The sequence below is a fragment of the Mytilus galloprovincialis genome, chromosome 10, assembly GCF_965363235.1.
Source record: "Mytilus galloprovincialis chromosome 10, xbMytGall1.hap1.1, whole genome shotgun sequence".
Lineage (NCBI taxonomy): Eukaryota > Metazoa > Mollusca > Bivalvia > Mytilida > Mytilidae > Mytilus > Mytilus galloprovincialis.
Window position 1 is genome coordinate 63,220,108 of NC_134847.1, and position 20,151 is coordinate 63,240,258.

Here is a 20,151-nt window from a genome sequence, read left to right on the forward strand (position 1 = left end):
AGATTTTAAGTTGTTGCACTTTTAATGATTCAGTTGAAACTCTACAGATCTAAGGAAAGGTAACTTTAAATGATTTTAGTTTAAGTTAAATACCAGCTCCAACAAATTGATTTGTACCTTGAAAAACTCTATATGTATTTGTGTTGTATGTATAGGCCACCAGACGTTCACCACCTGTTTGGTATAGCTACATGGGCCGGTGTACTGAAGAGAGCTGCTATTAAGAAGAGACTGGTCAAGGATGATAAGTACCAAGACAGGATTGATGCCAGACGTGAAGAAACATCACGATCAGAGAGTCAAGCTTCAGATAATGTGACACAGATTAAAGGAAACCCAATGAATCAACAAATGAGTGTTACATGTAAGTGCTTTGTTGTACTTTGATAAATAAATGTCTTTATGTCATTTGTATTGTTGGGTTGTTGTTGTCGCTATGCACATTTACCTCATTTTTTTTTTTTATTTATATTTTTATATACCTCTTCGGTAAAACTTTTATATTTTGAGATTAAAATCAAGCTGATGAATTATTTCATTTGATAAAAAAAAGAATTGGAGATATGGTATTTTTGCCAATGAGACTATCCATAGACATACACTCCATACTGTATTGTAAGCTACAAAAGACAATTAACTAAAAAACTAATATTGATTACAGCTTACAGTTTACTATTTTGAGTAAACCTAATTTTGTCCTAATTTTTCTTGTTATGATAAAGCTAAATACAAGTTAGAATTGTTCTTTCTATCCATTTTAGTGGCACCAAGTGCAATGAAGATGGGAGGTGCAATGACAGCAACCCAGAGGAAGATGGGAACACCTAACCCTATGACCTTGGCTGCTAAGATAGAACATTCATTAGTATGTCAGACCATCAGAGAAGTCATCTGTCCTAGGATGACAGATGAGGTAAATTATTACATGGAATAATATGCTAATTAAAAAATAATTGAATAATACTTTGCATCAATAAGTTGATGTTTTGGTAAATATGTGTATATTGTGTATATATTCCGCATAATTTTTAAACTGGATTTCGTTGGGCCTAGTTTTTATATTTTTTCAACCCAGTTTTGAAAATTCAGAATTACAGAGTTCTGATGTGTCTAGTAGAGGAATTGTAAAAGTGAAAATTGACATGTTTTCCAATCATAACAAAATTTTATAGATTGCAATGTGTATTTTATTATTTTAACAATTGAATATTGTTTACACTAGATTTGAATTTTATACAATCCAATGTTTTAAATAAGATAATTGACAAAAGCAATCAAGGTTTATTTTCTGATGTCAAAACTGATATAGAATAATTGCCTTGTTTTCATAAAATGTCATTAAACAACTTTTACTTCTATTTACAGAACAACAAAGTATTTAAGAATATACTAGATGATGTATTCACTGGATTACCAGACGCCCCACAGTTGAAGAACACTCATTCTGCTAGATCTCGTGGAATAGATATAGAACTAGCCTTAAAACACAAGGCTGTAGATAAAGGGTTATCTGCCCATGATCCCTGGATCAGTAGATGTAAACAACTATACGAAATATCTCAAGTTTATCATGGTAGGTACAACAATAGTTTTAAGCTTATAAGCCTAACAGCACAAAATTGATAATTTTCTGGAAATTAAAACACACATGGGACTTATATACATAACTTGACTTGGCTTCTTTTGTAAGCCGCTTTGGCTTTTTTCTCTCAATATTTGTGTATTCCATTAGTTTTAAAGCTAAAGGATCACAAAAAATGTTCTATAACTGTAAAAGTTTCATATCTGTAAAAGTTTCTTCATTTATCAAAATAAGAGTTTAGGGAATAACCAATTTACCTCATATCAACTGTAATGAAACAAATCAACGTTTGAATATATACCCACAAATATCAGGATAAAACTTAAACTGTTCATTTAATCATGATAGTTGTCTAATTTCTATATAAATGTTATTTTCATAAAGAACAATTTTCAGAAAGAAAAATGATGATAAAAAAAAATAGCAGGATTTTAATTCATGCAGGATTTCTTATGAAGAAATACACTTTTAGACAATTTGTATATTTTGTAGGAGTTATTGTTGCTGGACCACCTGGTAGTGGTAAGACAAGCTGTATACAGACCCTTGTTGATGCCCTCAGTACACAGGTCAGAGGTGGACAGTCACGTCAGTCTCACATCAGTCGTACATCAAACCCAGCAGAATCACAACATAAAATCATCAGAATAAACCCCATGGTTGTAGATGAGTACTCCATTATGTTTGGTTATCTGAAGGACAACCATGACTGGGTGGATGGAATAGTCACATCATCCTGTAGAAAAGCCAATAGGGTAGGTTTAATGCAGAAAACATTGTATGTTATAGAATGTGAATGAACTGATGAACAGATATTATTTTAAATGCAGTCAAATTTGTAATGGTAAATTGGTAGGAATTTGTTATCATTTATATCACCTTTTCCAAATTACCATAAGAATTTTATTAATAAATCATCTTTGCTTATAACTTTGTGAATGAAGATAAATGATTTGTTTTATTCTCAGATTTTTAAAGAGTTATCCTGGTGCGGGAATTTCTCGCTACATTGAAGACCTGTTGGTGACCCTCTGCTGTTGTTTTTTATTTGGGCGGGTTGTTGTCTCTTTGACACATTCCCCATTTCCATTCTCAATTTTATCAAATGTTAATATATTTGAGATTATGGTAATTGACCAGGCACATTATTTTTTTCAGAATCAAAGTACGACTTGGTTATGTTTAGATGGACCATTGAATCCTGGATGGTCTGACAACTTCAACTCTGTTCTAAGTGAAGAAAAGGTATGTTATACAAGTCATTTGTAGAATATAACTATTTTTGATTAAGAAATAATTTTCATTTTTTTAAAATTTAAATTTGCAATATTGATTGTTTTTTGTTGAATTTTAGAATTAATAAATTAGACATATTAATTTTAAATCTACACTATATTAGTTCCTATAAAAACAATTTTTCTTACCTTACCAGTTATGACTTGTATTTTTATTTATAAAAGTGCTGTGTTGAATTGTTTACTGACTTGTCTTTGTAGGTAATACATCTGAAGAATGGAGACAAGTTATTTTTGTCTGAGAACATCATTGTTGTGTTTGAAACAGACAACCTGTCGTCTGCTTCACCTTCTACTATTTCTAAATCTGTAAGTATTATAATATACATTAAATTATTCTCGCGTTAGAATTAAGCAAAGTAGCTCAAGAGTATCGATGTCATCTCATATACCATACCATATTTGAAATTTAAGAGCATTGTATAACATGCTACCAGCCTCAAAGGATTAATACATTTAGATCTCCCATGAAAAGTATTTGCAAGTAAATTTTACGCTAGATTGCAAATGATTGGCTCATTAATTGGCAATCATACCACACATTCTTATGTTTTTATCATGGGGTGGATGTACGGTATATTTATCAAGTTTCAGGCAATATAAATATGCTCTGTCAATCAATTGTAGTTTAATGCCAAGTGGCAAATATTAACTTGCATATTCAGGGTAACACCATCTTAATGTTAAATAGATACACCCTAGCTTCTTTGTTTTTGACCAACAATCTTAATTTGATTAAGTGTATGCTAGCTCATAAGATAACTTTAACATACTGTACCTGAATCAAAAAAAGGAACACACACACATATATTTTCCTTGTTGAATATTACTGGCAGTTAGTGTCTATTATTGTATAGGAACTATCTTGAATTTTGCAACTCACAAATGATTTACCAAAAACTTGCCCTGACTAAGGAAAAGGTGACACATAGCAATGTCTGCTTCAAATACTGGATCTGGTTAATCAATTACAATGGCTACTCATTGTTGACTTGGTACCAGTCTTTTGAATAATTCCAAAACTCTGTCTTGACTTGAACTGGGTGTTGATATGACTATTGAAAATTAATTATGTTATTTTTTGTATTTCAGGGAATTGTATATTTAGGCAATAATGTTGTTGGCTGGAAGCCTATAGCTGATGCTTGGTTAGAGAGTAGATCTCCACAAGAAATACATGTAAGTTAATGTTAAAATTTCCATCACTAAGGTGGTTTAATAACTACATATGTATTTGAATTCATTGTAGATAGATAATTATGTAAATACTCTATTCTGGTTTGGTGTGATAAACAGATAGAAATATTTCTAAATATAAAACAGGTTATTAAAGTAGATACATTTAACTTTGGTGAAGGTTTTGATACAAGTAGTTTTAGTGCATTTTTACTTCTGTTCTATTTAAAAAATTAACTGTTTTAGAGTGTAGATATTATAAAAGACTTTGTTTGACTTTTTGTTCCATACAAAAAAAGTTGAAACCATGACATAATTTAACTTGAGTAAATGAAGATTTTTTTAAAAGTAGAGTTCTATCAGTATTCCCCTACCTTTTGCCTTCAATTTTGGAGATAACAACCTATTTTTTAATGTTTTATAAACAGATACAGGTATGTTTAGTTTGTTAATACTTTGATTGTATGTTTATAGTGTTAGGTTGGGGAACATCACCATATTACACATGGAGTAAACATTTCATCACACTTTTCACAATCTTTTTAGAAGTCTAATAGATAGTCATTGAAATGTTTGACTGGACACAAATAGTTTGAAATTTTTAAAGCTTCTTTTATTCAATTTATCACTATCATCATTACTGTTTATAATTCTGTGTTAAATAATGTCTGACTAAACATAAGATCATTTATTAATGCTAACTTTTGGTTGTTGCTCTGGATTTAGGGATTTACTATTTTCTCTGAAAGGTTTATTTTCTTTTCCAAATAAGGAATCAATGTGACTTTAAATGCAATCCATTTTATTTTAAACATTACCCATCAATTTATTCAATAATATATTTTCACTCAAGAGGAAAACATTATACTTATGTTGAAGCAATTATTCAGGATTTTTTTAACAAGCTGGATTTAGTCCCAACAACGGTTGATTTCAAAATTACACCTGTGAAAATGATAAGATTTGAGTCCAGCTATTCCATAAAAATAAAGAATTTCAAGCACAGCATCTGTAATGATTTTATTTTGCTTGAAGAAAGACAGTTGAGCATACTGGGGCTTCATTTATTTTTGTGGGTATTGATTTTTGTGGATGGAGTAAATAATTGTCTGAATTCAGGACTGTTTGATTTTGTGGAGTTGCTAGAGTCTGCATTACAGGCTATAGAAAATTTATGCTTCCTTGAACATTTAAATTTGTGGTTTACGAAACCCACAAAAAATTAATACCCCACAAATAATAATGAATCTACAGTATTTTATCTCTTGAGCCATTAAAAAAACACAAGTGTTTCTTAGATGCGTTCTTTCATTGTTGACACTTTTTTATGCCCCATTTATGGGCATTATGTTTTCTAGTCTGTGCGTCCGTCTGTTCGTTCGTTCGTCTGTCCTGCTAAAGTTTTTGGTCGAGGTAGTTTTTGATGAAGTTGAAGTCCAATCGACTTGAAACTTAGTAAACATGTTCCCTATGACACGATATTTCTAATTTTCATGTCAAATTAGTGATTTTATCACATTTTCACAGTCCACTGAACAAAGAAAATGATAGTGTGGATGGGGCATCCGTGTACTGGGGACACATTCTTGTTGTGTTATGTTTCTGTCATGACTGTTAGGTTTTGCATGTATGTAAAATGATTGTTCTGGTTTTGCAAAAATGTATTAAGAAAATGCATGCTTAAAAAACAGTTGAAAAGAATCAAGATGTATGGTCTTTTATTTGGTATATAGCATATTTTAATGAACCACAATATCAAATATCCAGGAAAATAAAATTTCTCCTCAACCCACGAAATATGGTACCCATGAGTATAAAGAAATTCTTAATGAATGGTTATTATTTATTTTGATTTTATTGAACCATAAAATTAATTTTTGACTCTTCACATTGAATAATCCGCGAAGCGGATTATGTAAAATGTGAAGAGTCAAAAATTAATTTTATGGTTCAATAAATTCAAAATAAATTATTGCCATTCATTATAAATAAATTTCTATCAAAAATAAAGCTCAAAGAACTTTTTATATCATTTATATTAACAATAACAACGTACACACATGTTGGCGTATGAATACACAACGTCAGAGTGGGCGTGTCGCCATAAAAATTGACAACATTGAAAATAAAACTAATAATTTTAACCAATCAGAAAACAGTAAATACACCAAATTTATTTATACAGTAATATTCAGAATGATGAATAAAATAAAATGTGTAAAATTTGTAAAAATTGAAAAAGAAAAATTTTAAAGAAAAATCTGTTAAACTTATCATTGTGAAGTAAAAATATGCAGCAGTGTTTAAAAAAAAAAGCCACATCAAATAAAATCTATATTGCAGAGCATTACAAAAGATGTAAGTTTGATTTGTAAATATTGCGCTCAATTACATGTAGACTATATATGCTAAATAATGAATATTTTGAGGCTCATTTAGGACTTTGAAGTTGTATTGCCAAAATTGCTGCATGACTTGTTTATGTAGTTTATAGAATATAAATTAACCAATTTTTCTTAACAGCCATATGTTTGAAATAAATGAATTAATCAGAAATATGACTGGGGGAGAGACATCTATGAGGAGTTGTGATTTTTTTAATACATTTTCTTGATGTAATGAGGTAGATATTTGTTTCAGCATGAGTGAGTTATGCCAGTCTACACATAAGGTTCCACTGTATTTTGAGTTTTAAAGTAGAAAAAACAAATAATATAGTTATCGCTATTCAAACATAGATGATCAAATGTCATCACCAAATTACAAAAAAAATTATATGGATGAATCAAACATTATAGCAATTTCAAATTCTTGCCATCTACATCATCCTGAATTTAAGTAGCAAGTATATAAGTGAAAGATCAGCTATAGCTTTGTTTTATAAGTCATTTACTGTTATAAATACCTTTTCATCAAGGATCCGGAAATTTTTTCACCTAATTTCGGTCATTTTCATAAAACTTAAAAGTTGGTGCCCCTTTTCAAAAACAGATTGTCAAAATCTCATTACTGCATGAGTATGCTCCTACTCGTAGCATCAACGAACTTGTAAAACTGTTGCATCGCGTTTACTTCATGATTTATCCTACCATTTTCCTAAAATCGATCAAGAGCAATTAAGGGAAGGCAACAGTTTAAGAATAAAATGATTTTAATGACTCAAAATCGTAATTTTCTCAGTCATCGCTTACGTTTCTTTCGATTCTGAAGTCGAAATTCAAACCGGATGTAATGCGACAATACTAAAACGAACAATTCCGGACTTATTCCCGGGATTAGTTTTGTTTATCAAATTCACAGGAACACATCGTTTTTTTTAATATTTTACCTTTAATAGTGTAAGAATATTAATGAAAATAGTTGCACTTGCTTTATTTAGCAAGAAATCATTTTAAATTTACGATTTAGTGTCAAATCTGTGGAAGAGAATTTTAGGCATGCGTATCATAGTAAACAAAGCACGTGTGTTAGTAGTGAAAAAAATCTTTTTTCTACGTAAATTAAATCAAGTTTTAATTTAATTTTAAATCATAATTGACAATTGTCTTAGCTGAAAAGTAATTAAATAATGAAGACAGTTGGTATTGAATTTTAATTTCTTTATAATATTAGTTCGGAGCTTGTGATTTAAAATAGCCAGGTATGAATTAAAAACACAGGTAAAGAGATTGGCGATCATTAGCCCATAGCTCCCTGAGGCATTAATATAGCTATTAGGAGGGCCCTCAGGATTATAACACTTTACTGGAGTGGCAGTTTAATTACATAAAATCGATAACAAAACAACAATATGTTTAAAATGGCGATTTGAAACTCAATCTCAACGAAATGACCGAAATTATTTCTGTTGAAAAATAAAATTTGACCTAAATCCCAATAAATGATTTAGGACTTTTGAGTTTCCAAATCGGTCATGTCTGGCATATATGACCGTTTCCGGACCCTTGCTTTTCATATTCAATTTTCACAAACTACAGTTCATTGGTCAAAAGGACATACATGCCACAAGTTTAAAACTTACTAATCCATTGATACATGATTAACTGCGCTCATTAATGTGATCATTTATACAAACTAACGTCAGGCTAATTAAGAATGCATATTTTTTAAGGCTTTTTACATAAATATGAAGAGAATAAAGATCTTCATACATACATGCATACATTCTACCACATTTATGCCTTAGAAATTTAATGTCCAGTAAAATCCTGTGTTATAGAAGTTCCAATTGATATCACGGAAATTTACAACTAAATTCATATTGTCTAATATTTAAGAAGTTATTTTTTTATTTTAGAAAAGTGAATTGCTAACTTAGTTTTTGCTTACAGCTTTGAGTGATATTTTTATAGTTTGCAAGTGAAATTGAACTCATTTAATCTATAGAATTTTTAAATCTGATATGAATTTATTTTCACTGTTGCCAGAGACCTGTCAATGTTGAACAAGGAGAAACAGACCAAAATTTGCCCAGAACTGTTGAAGGGGTAAAATCAGTTTTTTGGTATATGGATGTGTGTTGTAATTGGTCTGAGACATTCTTCATTTTTGTGGGATTTTTTGTTTTGTTTGCTATTACAAATGATTAGGAACATGTCATTGTTTTGAAGTGTGTGTTTATATGTTGTACCTTGCACTGCTTGGTTTCAGAAGCCAAACTTGATGTAAGAAATGTCCCTTTTTCTTTCAATCTATTGTATTTTCCACAAGGTTTACGTTCATTTTGGTAATAAGTTAATCATTTTTTTTTTCACTGAAGATTTTTGTTTTTCACCATGTCCACTGCTAAAGAAATATGCTGTTCACAAAATTTTTTTGTCTGAAAGGCATTATCAAAACTTAAAACTGCATGAAATATTGTTTAACAAGCTTATAATCAATATACAAAGAATGTATGTGTCTGTACAATGCACAGCATGACTGAATGTTTATGCCTATACACTATATATGTGCATGGTTTGATTAACACAATATGGCACATCCCTAGATGGAATGAATATTTTACAAGCATTTGAATATACAATTTCCCCCTTTTAACATGACCATTCTTAATAGCATTTCTATTTAAAGATATGATTAAGATTGTATTGATAATAACCCAGTATGAAACTTGGTTGCAGTGGTTTTATATTGTTTGAAAACTTTGCATGTATTGCACTGCGTCATTTTGATATTTTCTCAATAAGTATTTCACCATTTCAGGTTCTACAAAGAGCTTTCCAGAAAACACTGGATCCAATTTCTCATTTTGTGTTAAATGAAGCCAAGTGAGTATCAACTTTGACTTTTCTTTCACAATATCTGGGTGTGTAAACTTCACATTATAAATTTCACTTCTCTGCTATAGATAGTATTTGAAGTTATATGTAGAAAGATGTTTCAGAGATTCAATTATATTACAAAGTTCATGCTTTTATGATACAGAGAAGTAAAAAAAAAAAAGCTAACAATAACAAAAACATGACATTTCAAATTGTTGTCAACCTTGATGAGAAGACAACACTATTTTGAAAACAGTTGAACAAGATTTTAGTGTTTTAAAATTTACAGCAAACTGAGTATAGAAAACTTGAAAATAGTTACATTTGTATTGAATTTTTCAGACCTTTAGTAAAGTTATCACTTGTTGGACTGTTTAAATCCTGCCTTGGACTGCTATCAGCCATGTTAGCTGACAATAGGGAGACAAGTGAAGACCATGTGGAAAGACTCTTCTTGTTCTGTCTTATCTGGACCTTTGGTGGACTCCTGGACAGTCATGATAGGAAAATCTTCAGTGAAAAACTCAAAATGCTTTCTAATACGTAAGCAATATTTTTTTTATTTTTTTTTTTATCTTTTTAGAAGAAAATGTATCATTCACCTTATACTTTATCCTTATCCCATTTGATGTGAACATTTTGGTCAGATAAACCCTCTTAGATTAATAGCACAGCAATACTTTTAATAATCTTTCACTTTGTTTCACTATCTTCTTAAACAGAATTAACATTTGCTTTAAAGTAAAAGTTCCAATTATTAGTTCATTAACCCAAAGAATCTTTCTCAAATCCATTTCTACACAATGAATTGAATCTATTTTACCCACAGACCATTATATTACATACAGACTATGGAATATCCTGTTTTATTTATATTATTTGAATATACTTCTATTATTGGTTTTATGCCTTCAGTTTACCAGATGATGACAGACAGATCTGTGTATTTGACTACTATGTAGATGAATCAGGAGACTGGGACCCATGGGCATCTAAAGTCAGTGAATCCGTGTACTCTGACCAACAAGATATGCTTGGAGAAGTCTTTGTAGACTCAATTAATACAGTAAGTAGTCTAGATAGTTGAACTATGGGAATTGGACAGTGGCGGATCCAGAATTTTTCATAAGAGGGGGCCTTCTGACTGCCCTAAAGGAGGGAGACTCCAGTCATGCTTCAGTGATTCCCTATATAATCAACCAAATTTTTCCCACAAAAAGGGGGGAGGGCTGGGCCCCACAGGGCCCCCCTTGGATCGGCCTATGTTGGATGACTAGCTATCAAACGTCAATGATTAACAGCATATGATTTGAGAAGTCTTTGTAGACTAAATAAAAAGAAAACATCAAGTAGTCTAGAAAGTTGGCAATTAAGGCTAGATTCAATAGAACCACTATGTCTCAAAATATGTGATTACCAAATTATGGTTGCAGTTTATTGGTCAATAACATTGGGATAACAGCTTCCGAAATGATTATGATTTAGACGTTTAACTGTAAAAGATATTTGATAATCAGTTAATTTATTTTATACAACTATTGAATTCTATTTATACTGATTGTAGGAAATGAATAGACACCCATATTAGTTTATGTAGTATGGTCAGTTGAGAATTGTTTAATGTTTAATACATTTGTAACTGCATTAGCTAAAGGCTCTATAGAAATTCAATTGAAATGAAATATTTTATACTTCATGATGAGAAAATATGGATGATAAAAGCAATACGATACCTGATGATAAAAGAAATAAGCTTATGTGATAACTAATATCATAGAATCTAATGATACAAATGATATTTTATATAGATCAGAACAAAGATATTGATAGATTTTGCCTCAGCTTCAGGACTGAATGTTTTATTAGTGGGGCCACATGGATCAGGAAAGACAACTCTTATCAATGACTTCATGGATCTGCAAGGTTTGTTATTTCTTTATAACTGATATTTTAAACTAGCTATATTCTGATTGCAATGAAGGCAAAAAAAAATAGTTTCACTAAAATCACATTAATTTTTTCACCAATATAAGATAGGGAGGGGGCAAAGATTTTATTTTTTTGTTTTTTTGTTGATTTACAAAAAAAATGATTGGAATAAAAAAAAAAGATTTAAGGTTAACACATAAGTGGAAAAAATGGTAAAGGGAACAGAAAAATATAAGCAATCGTTTCATTTGACATAAGTAATCTTAAATGAGAGCAATTTTAAGGGGGATGGAAGATGATATGAAAAGGACATATATTTGATATATGCATAGTTTTGGTTACAAAAAGTTACAACCTGAAAAAATATCAAGTTTACCTGTTTAGTATTGGCACAATTTTCATGTAATATATCTAACTGCATGTTTGAAAAATATTTATGCATGTGACACACAATTTAACTACATATATAACAGCATGCCTAAATCATATAGTAGCTTTTATATAATACCTGTTTACATAAAGAATTCCTGAACCTAGTTATATGGTTGTTTTTGCAATATATCAGTTTTTATTTTGAATTTTATACAGGATTTTATACAACTACATTGATTTTACAGATTTGTCCTTTAGTCTAGTGGATAGTTGTCATACCTAAAATATTACCACATCTCCTTGTGTTCATCATATCTCAGTGGCAGCTTTGTACATAATGAATCTCATCTCAATTTAATATTGTTTTAACAAAGCTGAGTCTGCTTACCATTACTGTTGAGTGCAAAATTGGTGCTCCTTAAATACCTGTTACAGTTATTTCACATACAAAAATTTAATTCTGCTACTCATGACTCAATGCAGGGTTCTCATTGCTTATTTTACTATTACCAAATGAACATGCTCTTAACCTGGACATCTTGAATCATTAAAATTCTCAATATTATATCCAATAATCATGGGTATCATTATAGATTGAGACAGTAAAACAATATAACTAGATGTAAGGTTGAGTTCTGAAGAATCAGCATCTACAAAAATTAATCCACTCTAACCATATCTCATGGATTCAGTAATTTTAGTTAAGTTTGCTGCTTTTTTAAGGTCTTTTATTAAGTCTACTTTAAGTTTTATTGGAAAAAATCCTTGAAAATGTTACAGGTTATGAAATTTCAAATAGATAATATTTTTTATACATTAAATTAGAAAAAGGGAAGCAACTGATGTTGTTAAGCAAAAACAGTAAGTGGTAACTGGTGGTTAATTGTTGTTTTACTTTCTTTCCATTCCTACTTTTATTGTTTACACAATGTATTGGTTCTGAATTAAACTTAGAACTATACCATTTGACTATTTATTCTAGTTTTGTTTATGACTGGCATTATTAATTTGTTTTATTTACTAGTAAATCAGATCATATTCCCCCCCCCCCCATATTTTAATAGTTAATGATTGAACAAGTTTTAGTACAACTTCTTTTATTATAAAAAGATGGTGATAAATCATGAAATTTATTCTTCCAACTTAAAACACATTTTTTTTTTTAAACAAAGTGATTCTTAACATTAAGTATTACACAAAGATCCATGCAGATGAACATTCAATTTTCAGCAAATCTAGCAATAGATAGTGACAAAAACAGTCAGAATCTGTTTTCTATTGAACAAATGAACTGATTTGATTTTTTTCTTCCCTTGTTTTTCTTTTGTTGAAGTTAACTTGCATGGTTTTATGTTAATGAACAACTGGAGGGGTTTGGATCTTGGACTTTCTTGCTTTTATGGAAAGTAGGAATGAGAAAGTAGTAAATAATTGTATTGTGGTATAATGATGTATTCTAATTGTTTTATTTCTAAGTCTTAATGTTTTATTTCTAACCTGTGTTGTTATAGAAAGACTTCAGCATTACAAGTCCTCTTCTGGTAAATTACATAGATTTGGCCAGATACAATTTACATGTACATTTGTACTCATTATTATTTTGCTAGATTTAGTTTTTTATTAGATTATATAACAATTTAATGTCTTTAAGACTGAAATCATCATACTTGTAGCAAGTTATCTAAGCTAAGACATTTCAACATATGTTCAACTTTTCTAGTTGTGTAATTGTGTAACATCAGCTAAATTGATTTTGTAGTTGTGATTAATATATATGGTGTGCTTTGTTGTTGTACATGCATGACTTTTATGCTTTAGAAAATGTGTGTTTATTTTTAAACATAAACAAATTAAAAGAATATATTTGGTCAAGGTTATGAATATAAATGCATTAATTTCCAAATAAGTTTGTAGAATTTTTCATAGATTGATGAAGATGTGTATAAGAATAACATTTAGTTGGAAAAAGACTTATTTCTCAAGAACTTTTAAAGAAATAGTGATACTGTCTAAATAGAATTAAATAAAAGAACTATAGAATACCTTCCAAAAAATCTAGAAAATAGATTTTTGTTCCATTTTATATTCGAATTATTGCCCACCTGCATATGATAACTTGTATATAATTTTCTGCTATGTTGACATACGTATCAATTTAATGACACACCTGTAGATCAAAATAAAGATTCAGACATTAGATTCAGTATTTGGTTGTTAAACAGAATCTCTGTAACTTTATTTTATAGATCCCCAGATTTCTGTGTGTAAGAAGTTAGTATTCTCTGGAGCCTCTAGTGCCAAACAGTTACAGAGCTTTATAGAGTCCAATATCTACCACAGACAAGGTGAGTTTATAGTGATGGAAGATTACTACCTGTTTTGTAAACCTCCCAGGTCAGAAATTATTTATAACATTTACTATGAACATTAAAACTGTTAAAAATGTCAATTTAGATCTGACTCTTAATGGTAGTTCTATGGGAGTATATGCTGTAGAGAAGGCACTTGATTGTATGGAAGTTCCATCTTAACCTACAGTGCTACCAGAAATGCACTCAGAAATTAAGAAAAAACATACATCCAACACGTTTTTTCAATGTTGAATATATTAAGCATGAAAATAGACATTAAACTGTTTTACTGCAAATTATAGGTTTTGTATATGGTGCCAAAGAGAACAAGAAGTTGAAGGTATTCATTGATGATGTTAACCTGCCATTACCAGACAACTACAAAGTACAGAAATGTAATGAGGTAAATATGGGACAGAAAACTGACAAATTATTTATTCATTTAAAATATCCTACATTGCTGCCTTAAATGTATTTTCCCGCGTTTCGGAGTACAGCGGGAAAATGTTGTCTTAAAGGAAGTTTTTTTAAGAACGGTATGTTTTTGGCGGTTTTTGTTATGTGTAGTTGTACACGTGGTTACATGGACCAATCATTTGAATTGTGTCAATAAGTATTCTTATGTTAATAAGGTGAAAGCGGGTTTTTAATGTAGTCTAGTCTGCACGGCTAAATGCATTACTTTGTGTTTGTTATTTTTGTAGTGTAGTTAAGACTGATAGTTACCTCACATTTTCTTTTGTCAAATACTGTACATAAAATTTGTTTTCTGATTTTATTAAATATTTTTTATTACATTGAAAAATGTTTTTATAATAATTTATTGATTTAAATTTCAATCATTTCAAATAATTTATTCATTTCAGTTACTGAGACAACTTTTAGATGACAAAACTCTATGTACATTGGAGAAGCCATTTGAATGGAAGACTGTTGAAGGATTTAATGTGATCGGGGCCATGTCAATGAGTGATAATCCTGGTGTGTCATGTACACAGTTATCTGAAAGACTCCTGGTAAGTATAGCACAATAAGTTTTAAACATAAGTATACTTAAAGACTGTTGATAAGAATAACATTGTATGGGAAATAATGTGACAGCTGCCTAGACCTTTCAAATTTATAAATGATAACTATTCTATGACAGAAAACTCCTCATAAGCATTGAAAGAGGATAGCAGATAACCTTAACAAGACCAATTTTATTGCACCATATACCCATTTTGGGGATTAATATCTTTTCAGTAATGCACAAGGCCAAATTATTTGAACTTCAATTTTGGAAGTAGTACATAGAATGAGGATATACCATGTAATGTGATTAATTCGTTTACTCAATGTGGTAGTGTAGTTTGTGGATCATTTAGTAAGTTCAATGTGAACATTATATGAAGAAAAAAAAAAATCAGTTTCAACTAAATACAATTACATGTATGCTAGCAGCATGTTAAGTAAATATGCTATTTATTTTATAATGCAGAACCAAAGTTAACCCAAAGTGTTTACTTAATGCTATAATATTATTGTCTGTTTTGTTTTCAGAGACATTTTGCAGTATTCCATTTGACAGCCCCAGAAGGTGATGCTCTAAAGAACATAGTTCATGGTATACTGGATGTAAGTAATGATTTCATCTGAGTGTCATCCTGCATCTTCCATACAATTTATTGCGAACCCTATGATAGTTTTCCATAGATTCACCTGCAAGTTACCTGTCGATTTAAACTTTTGTAAGTTCTATTGTCCCATTTAACAAATACAACAGGTATTGTTCTCTATATAGTTCATTCACCAGGACCTTTAAATTTCTTCTAGGAGAAATATATCACTCATTGATTAATTTACCTGACCAAAAAAATTATCTGTTTTTTTTTATTGAAATACTTCTATAAACTCACATAAACTGTATGCAATATTGTATTTATTCAATATATCATTAAAATATTTTCAATCTGTTCAATATAAAATCTGATTTAATAATAAAAAGTTTATTTTAGACACATTTTTTAGTATTTTCCAATGAATTTGCATGTTTTTGTTGTTGTTAATTTATAGACTATGTTTATGAAGACCTTAATTTAAAAATAATAATATTCAAATTTTTAGTTATCAAACACACAAAAATATTTATTGAATATTTGATCAGAAATCAACTTTTAATTTTTAAATCATTATTAATATTGAACACATTAAAAACGAGTTTTTGGTATTGAATAAATACAACACCACATGCAGTTTTGTGAGTCCTTTCTTAGTATTTGTATAAGTATTTTTTCATCATTGACAGTTCAATTTTTTGTTCAGGTAAATTAATCAATGAGTGATATATTTCTCCTAGAAGAAATTTAAAGGTCCTGGTGAATAAACTATACAGAGAACAATACCTGTTGTATTTGTTAGATGGGACAATAGATCTTACAAAAGTTTAAATGGACAGGTAACTTGCAGGTGAATCTATGGAAAACTATCATAGGGTTCGCTATAAGACAATTCAGTTTACCTCATCCTGTGTTAAGCAATAAGTAACCTTGTACTTTATTCTTCACATTTGGAAAAATGAAATGATGTTTTTAATGTTAGAATTTTTATGTCCTCTACAGTTTGAGATTAAAGACTTTAATGCAGTGATTTGACAGTCAATTTTTACCAGTAATTTTTCAAATATTAAAGTTTATATATCTATTTACTATAAGACAAACAGTTTAACAGCGTAATAATTAAATATTTTTTCCCTTCTCAGCTGAACATGACAGATGGAGATCGCCCTGGATTAGATATAGAATTACATAACCATCTAGTGAAGGCATCATGTGACATGTTAAAGGCAGTCCAAGATGTCCTCAAGTCTACAGCAATGCCTGGTCGTAAACACTATCTGTATACACTCAAAGATATTACTACATGTTTCCAGGTAAGTCATTGATAGATGTCCTCAAGTCTACAGCAATGCCTGGTCGTAAACACTATCTCTATACACTCAAAGATATTACTACATGTTTCCAGGTAAGTCATTGATAGATGTCCTCAAGTCTACAGCAATGCCTGGTCGTAAACACTATCTCTATACACTCAAAGATATTACTACATGTTTCCAGGTAAGTCATTGATAGATGTCCTCAAGTCTACAGCAATGCCTGGTCGTAAACACTATCTCTATACACTCAAAGATATTACAACTTGTTTCCAGGTAAGTCATTGATAGATGTCCTCAAGTCTACAGCAATGCCTGGTCGTAAACACTATCTCTATACACTCAAAGATATTACTACATGTTTCCAGGTAAGTCATTGATAGATGTCCTCAAGTCTACAGCAATGCCTGGTCGTAAACACTATCTCTATACACTCAAAGATATTACTACATGTTTCCAGGTAAGTCATTGATAGATGTCCTCAAGTCTACAGCAATGCCTGGTCGTAAACACTATCTCTATACACTCAAAGATATTACAACTTGTTTCCAGGTAAGTCATTGATAGATGTCCTCAAGTCTACAGCAATGCCTGGTTGTAAACACTATCTCTATACACTCAAAGATATTACAACTTGTTTCCAGGTAAGTCATTGATAGATGTCCTCAAGTCTACAGCAATGCCTGGTCGTAAACACTATCTCTATACACTCAAAGATATTACTACATGTTTCCAGGTAAGTCATTGATAGATGTCCTCAAGTCTACAGCAATGCCTGGTCGTAAACACTATCTCTATACACTCAAAGATATTACAACTTGTTTCCAGGTAAGTCATTGATAGATGTCCTCAAGTCTACAGCAATGCCTGGTTGTAAACACTATCTCTATACACTCAAAGATATTACAACTTGTTTCCAGGTAAGTCATTGATAGATGTCCTCAAGTCTACAGCAATGCCTGGTCGTAAACACTATCTCTATACACTCAAAGATATTACTACATGTTTCCAGGTAAGTCATTGATAGATGTCCTCAAGTCTACAGCAATGCCTGGTCGTAAACACTATCTCTATACACTCAAAGATATTACAACTTGTTTCCAGGTAAGTCATTGATAGATGTCCTCAAGTCTACAGCAATGCCTGGTCGTAAACACTATCTCTATACACTCAAAGATATTACAACTTGTTTCCAGGTAAGTCATTGATAGATGTTCTCAAGTCTACAGCAATGCCTGGTCGTAAACACTATCTCTATACACTCAAAGATATTACAACTTGTTTCCAGGTAAGAAATCATTAATTTGAAGGTATTTTTTAGAAGGTACAATACATACCAGCTAGTTTTAGATCTGTTTATAACATTTTAATAAAGTATATTTTATGATATGGTGTTTTCTTTACCTCTTAAATTTTAAATTCAAAATCTTTCAAGTAACATCTTTTGGTTATTCATGCTTTCAAACTTCTTTCATATAAGAAAACAATTCCAAATTGCTGCATAATAGGTAAAAGTATGGCCTTCAACACAGACATGTCCAATACATCACATTTTTTTTTATACTTTATACTCATGTGATGTTTTTATATAAAAATGACATTATATGGATGATAATCATATCCTATCATATTTTAGTGTTTGAAGAGACTACCAGAAGAAAGTCGAGCAGATGAGACATTGATTCCAGTGATATCATTATGGAAACATGAGATGACAAGAATTATGAGGGACAGAATAGCCAGAACAGCTGATCTGAATTGGTTTGATCAGACCATAAATAATATACTAGCAGAGGTAAGTTGTATAAAAAAGAAGATGTGGTATGATTCTTAATGAGACAAGTCTTTACAGGAGACCAAATGACACAGAAATTAACAGCTAACACCAAATACAAAATAGTTTCTATTTCAGGGAGAGGACTACTTAAAAACCCATTTGAATACAATTTATGAAATATTCAATTTTGAAAATTTTGAATTAGAATTAGGTCACAAATATGTAGAAAACTAAAACACACTTTGAAAATCATTTCTAAATTATCTTTATATAATATGCAGATTGCAGGGTTATTGTTTATATGGTATATTATATATACAATGTATTTATATTTATGCAGACTTTCCCAGAAGTAAAAGGACCATTTATGGACCATTTTGTGACGTTCCCAACAGATGCCAGAATGTACAATAGACCTGTTACCTCAGTTACTGGTAAAAATGTCAGAGTAAGTTCATTATTAAAACAATAAGGTTAAAACATCAACCTTTAGTTACTTTGATTTTGATTTATTTTTTCCATATTATACTCACAATGTAATAAAAGAACTGACATTGTTTTTTTATCATAGATTTCCCTTCAACCAGTTGACAATTTGAGGGACATACACAGCTGTCTTAACACACACTTAACAAGATACAATGAAGAATTTGGAAATATACCACTGAACATTATGTTGTCAGACTTTATAATAGACCATGTTGTTAGAATGCATAGAGTACTTAGTTTCCATCATGGGTAAGTAAGGATTTTATGTTTGTGATTATTTTCAGACTTTTTGATATACAGTCGACTCTCGTTATCTCGAACTCAGTCGGACCAGAGAAATATTTCGAGATACACGTAGTTCGACTCAAACGAAAACCGGAAGTTTGACAGAACAAGGGACACAACTCTTGCTTAGCTTGGTAAAGCTAAAATAAATTCGGGGGAATATGGGAAGGGGATCGATATTCTGGTATCAGATCGATATACTTGTATGTCAAGGTCTTTCCTTATTATAATACCATTATTTTTACTTATTCAATTGTTTCAGTTACAACCTTTTCCTATGGCTTTTATCCGAGAGAATAATTTCCAATCGATAGTTCCGTTATTCAGGTCGTTTATAGTTGACAAAATTGTTTATTCTCGGATACAAGAGACTTTAGAGAATTTAGATTCCTTTTCATTTTGTTTTATCTCACTCGTACTTTTCAAAAGAAAATACAACAAGATTAAAGACGCCGATTGAGTAGTTTTTAGGTGATCAACAACGGAAGTCATAATCCTGTCTTTATACACACCCAAGCTCATTAGTGTAAATCACAATTAATTGTTTTGTTAACATTTTAAATACTTTTTCATGAACATTAACAATGCATCACTAATTATTTATAAAAATTCTATTAAAGATAATCTTAGGTAAACACTCATGGAAATAGCATGTCATAAAGCAATACAGTGGTCAGTGACTGGAAATTTAATTACACGTGTATTGTCAGATTAACTCTTCCA

General features: G+C 30.5%; 1 protein-coding gene across 1 annotated transcript in view; it reads left to right on the top strand.

Annotated features, from left to right (window-relative positions):
• The window catches only part of LOC143048076 (uncharacterized), a 112,723-nt gene that overhangs the window by 46,330 nt on the left and 46,242 nt on the right, over positions 1–20,151 (top strand). The window contains exons 43-63 of the mRNA XM_076221517.1: positions 156–364; positions 762–913; positions 1,366–1,573; positions 2,075–2,337; positions 2,741–2,827; positions 3,079–3,186; positions 3,970–4,056; positions 8,481–8,540; positions 9,256–9,320; positions 9,657–9,857; positions 10,230–10,380; positions 11,123–11,237; positions 12,441–12,476; positions 13,862–13,960; positions 14,269–14,369; positions 14,833–14,982; positions 15,509–15,583; positions 16,707–16,877; positions 18,514–18,672; positions 18,995–19,102; positions 19,226–19,392. Of these exons, the coding sequence (XP_076077632.1) occupies positions 156–364; positions 762–913; positions 1,366–1,573; positions 2,075–2,337; positions 2,741–2,827; positions 3,079–3,186; positions 3,970–4,056; positions 8,481–8,540; positions 9,256–9,320; positions 9,657–9,857; positions 10,230–10,380; positions 11,123–11,237; positions 12,441–12,476; positions 13,862–13,960; positions 14,269–14,369; positions 14,833–14,982; positions 15,509–15,583; positions 16,707–16,877; positions 18,514–18,672; positions 18,995–19,102; positions 19,226–19,392 (2,772 nt within the window). The remainder of the gene's footprint in view (positions 1–155; positions 365–761; positions 914–1,365; positions 1,574–2,074; positions 2,338–2,740; positions 2,828–3,078; positions 3,187–3,969; positions 4,057–8,480; positions 8,541–9,255; positions 9,321–9,656; positions 9,858–10,229; positions 10,381–11,122; positions 11,238–12,440; positions 12,477–13,861; positions 13,961–14,268; positions 14,370–14,832; positions 14,983–15,508; positions 15,584–16,706; positions 16,878–18,513; positions 18,673–18,994; positions 19,103–19,225; positions 19,393–20,151) is intronic.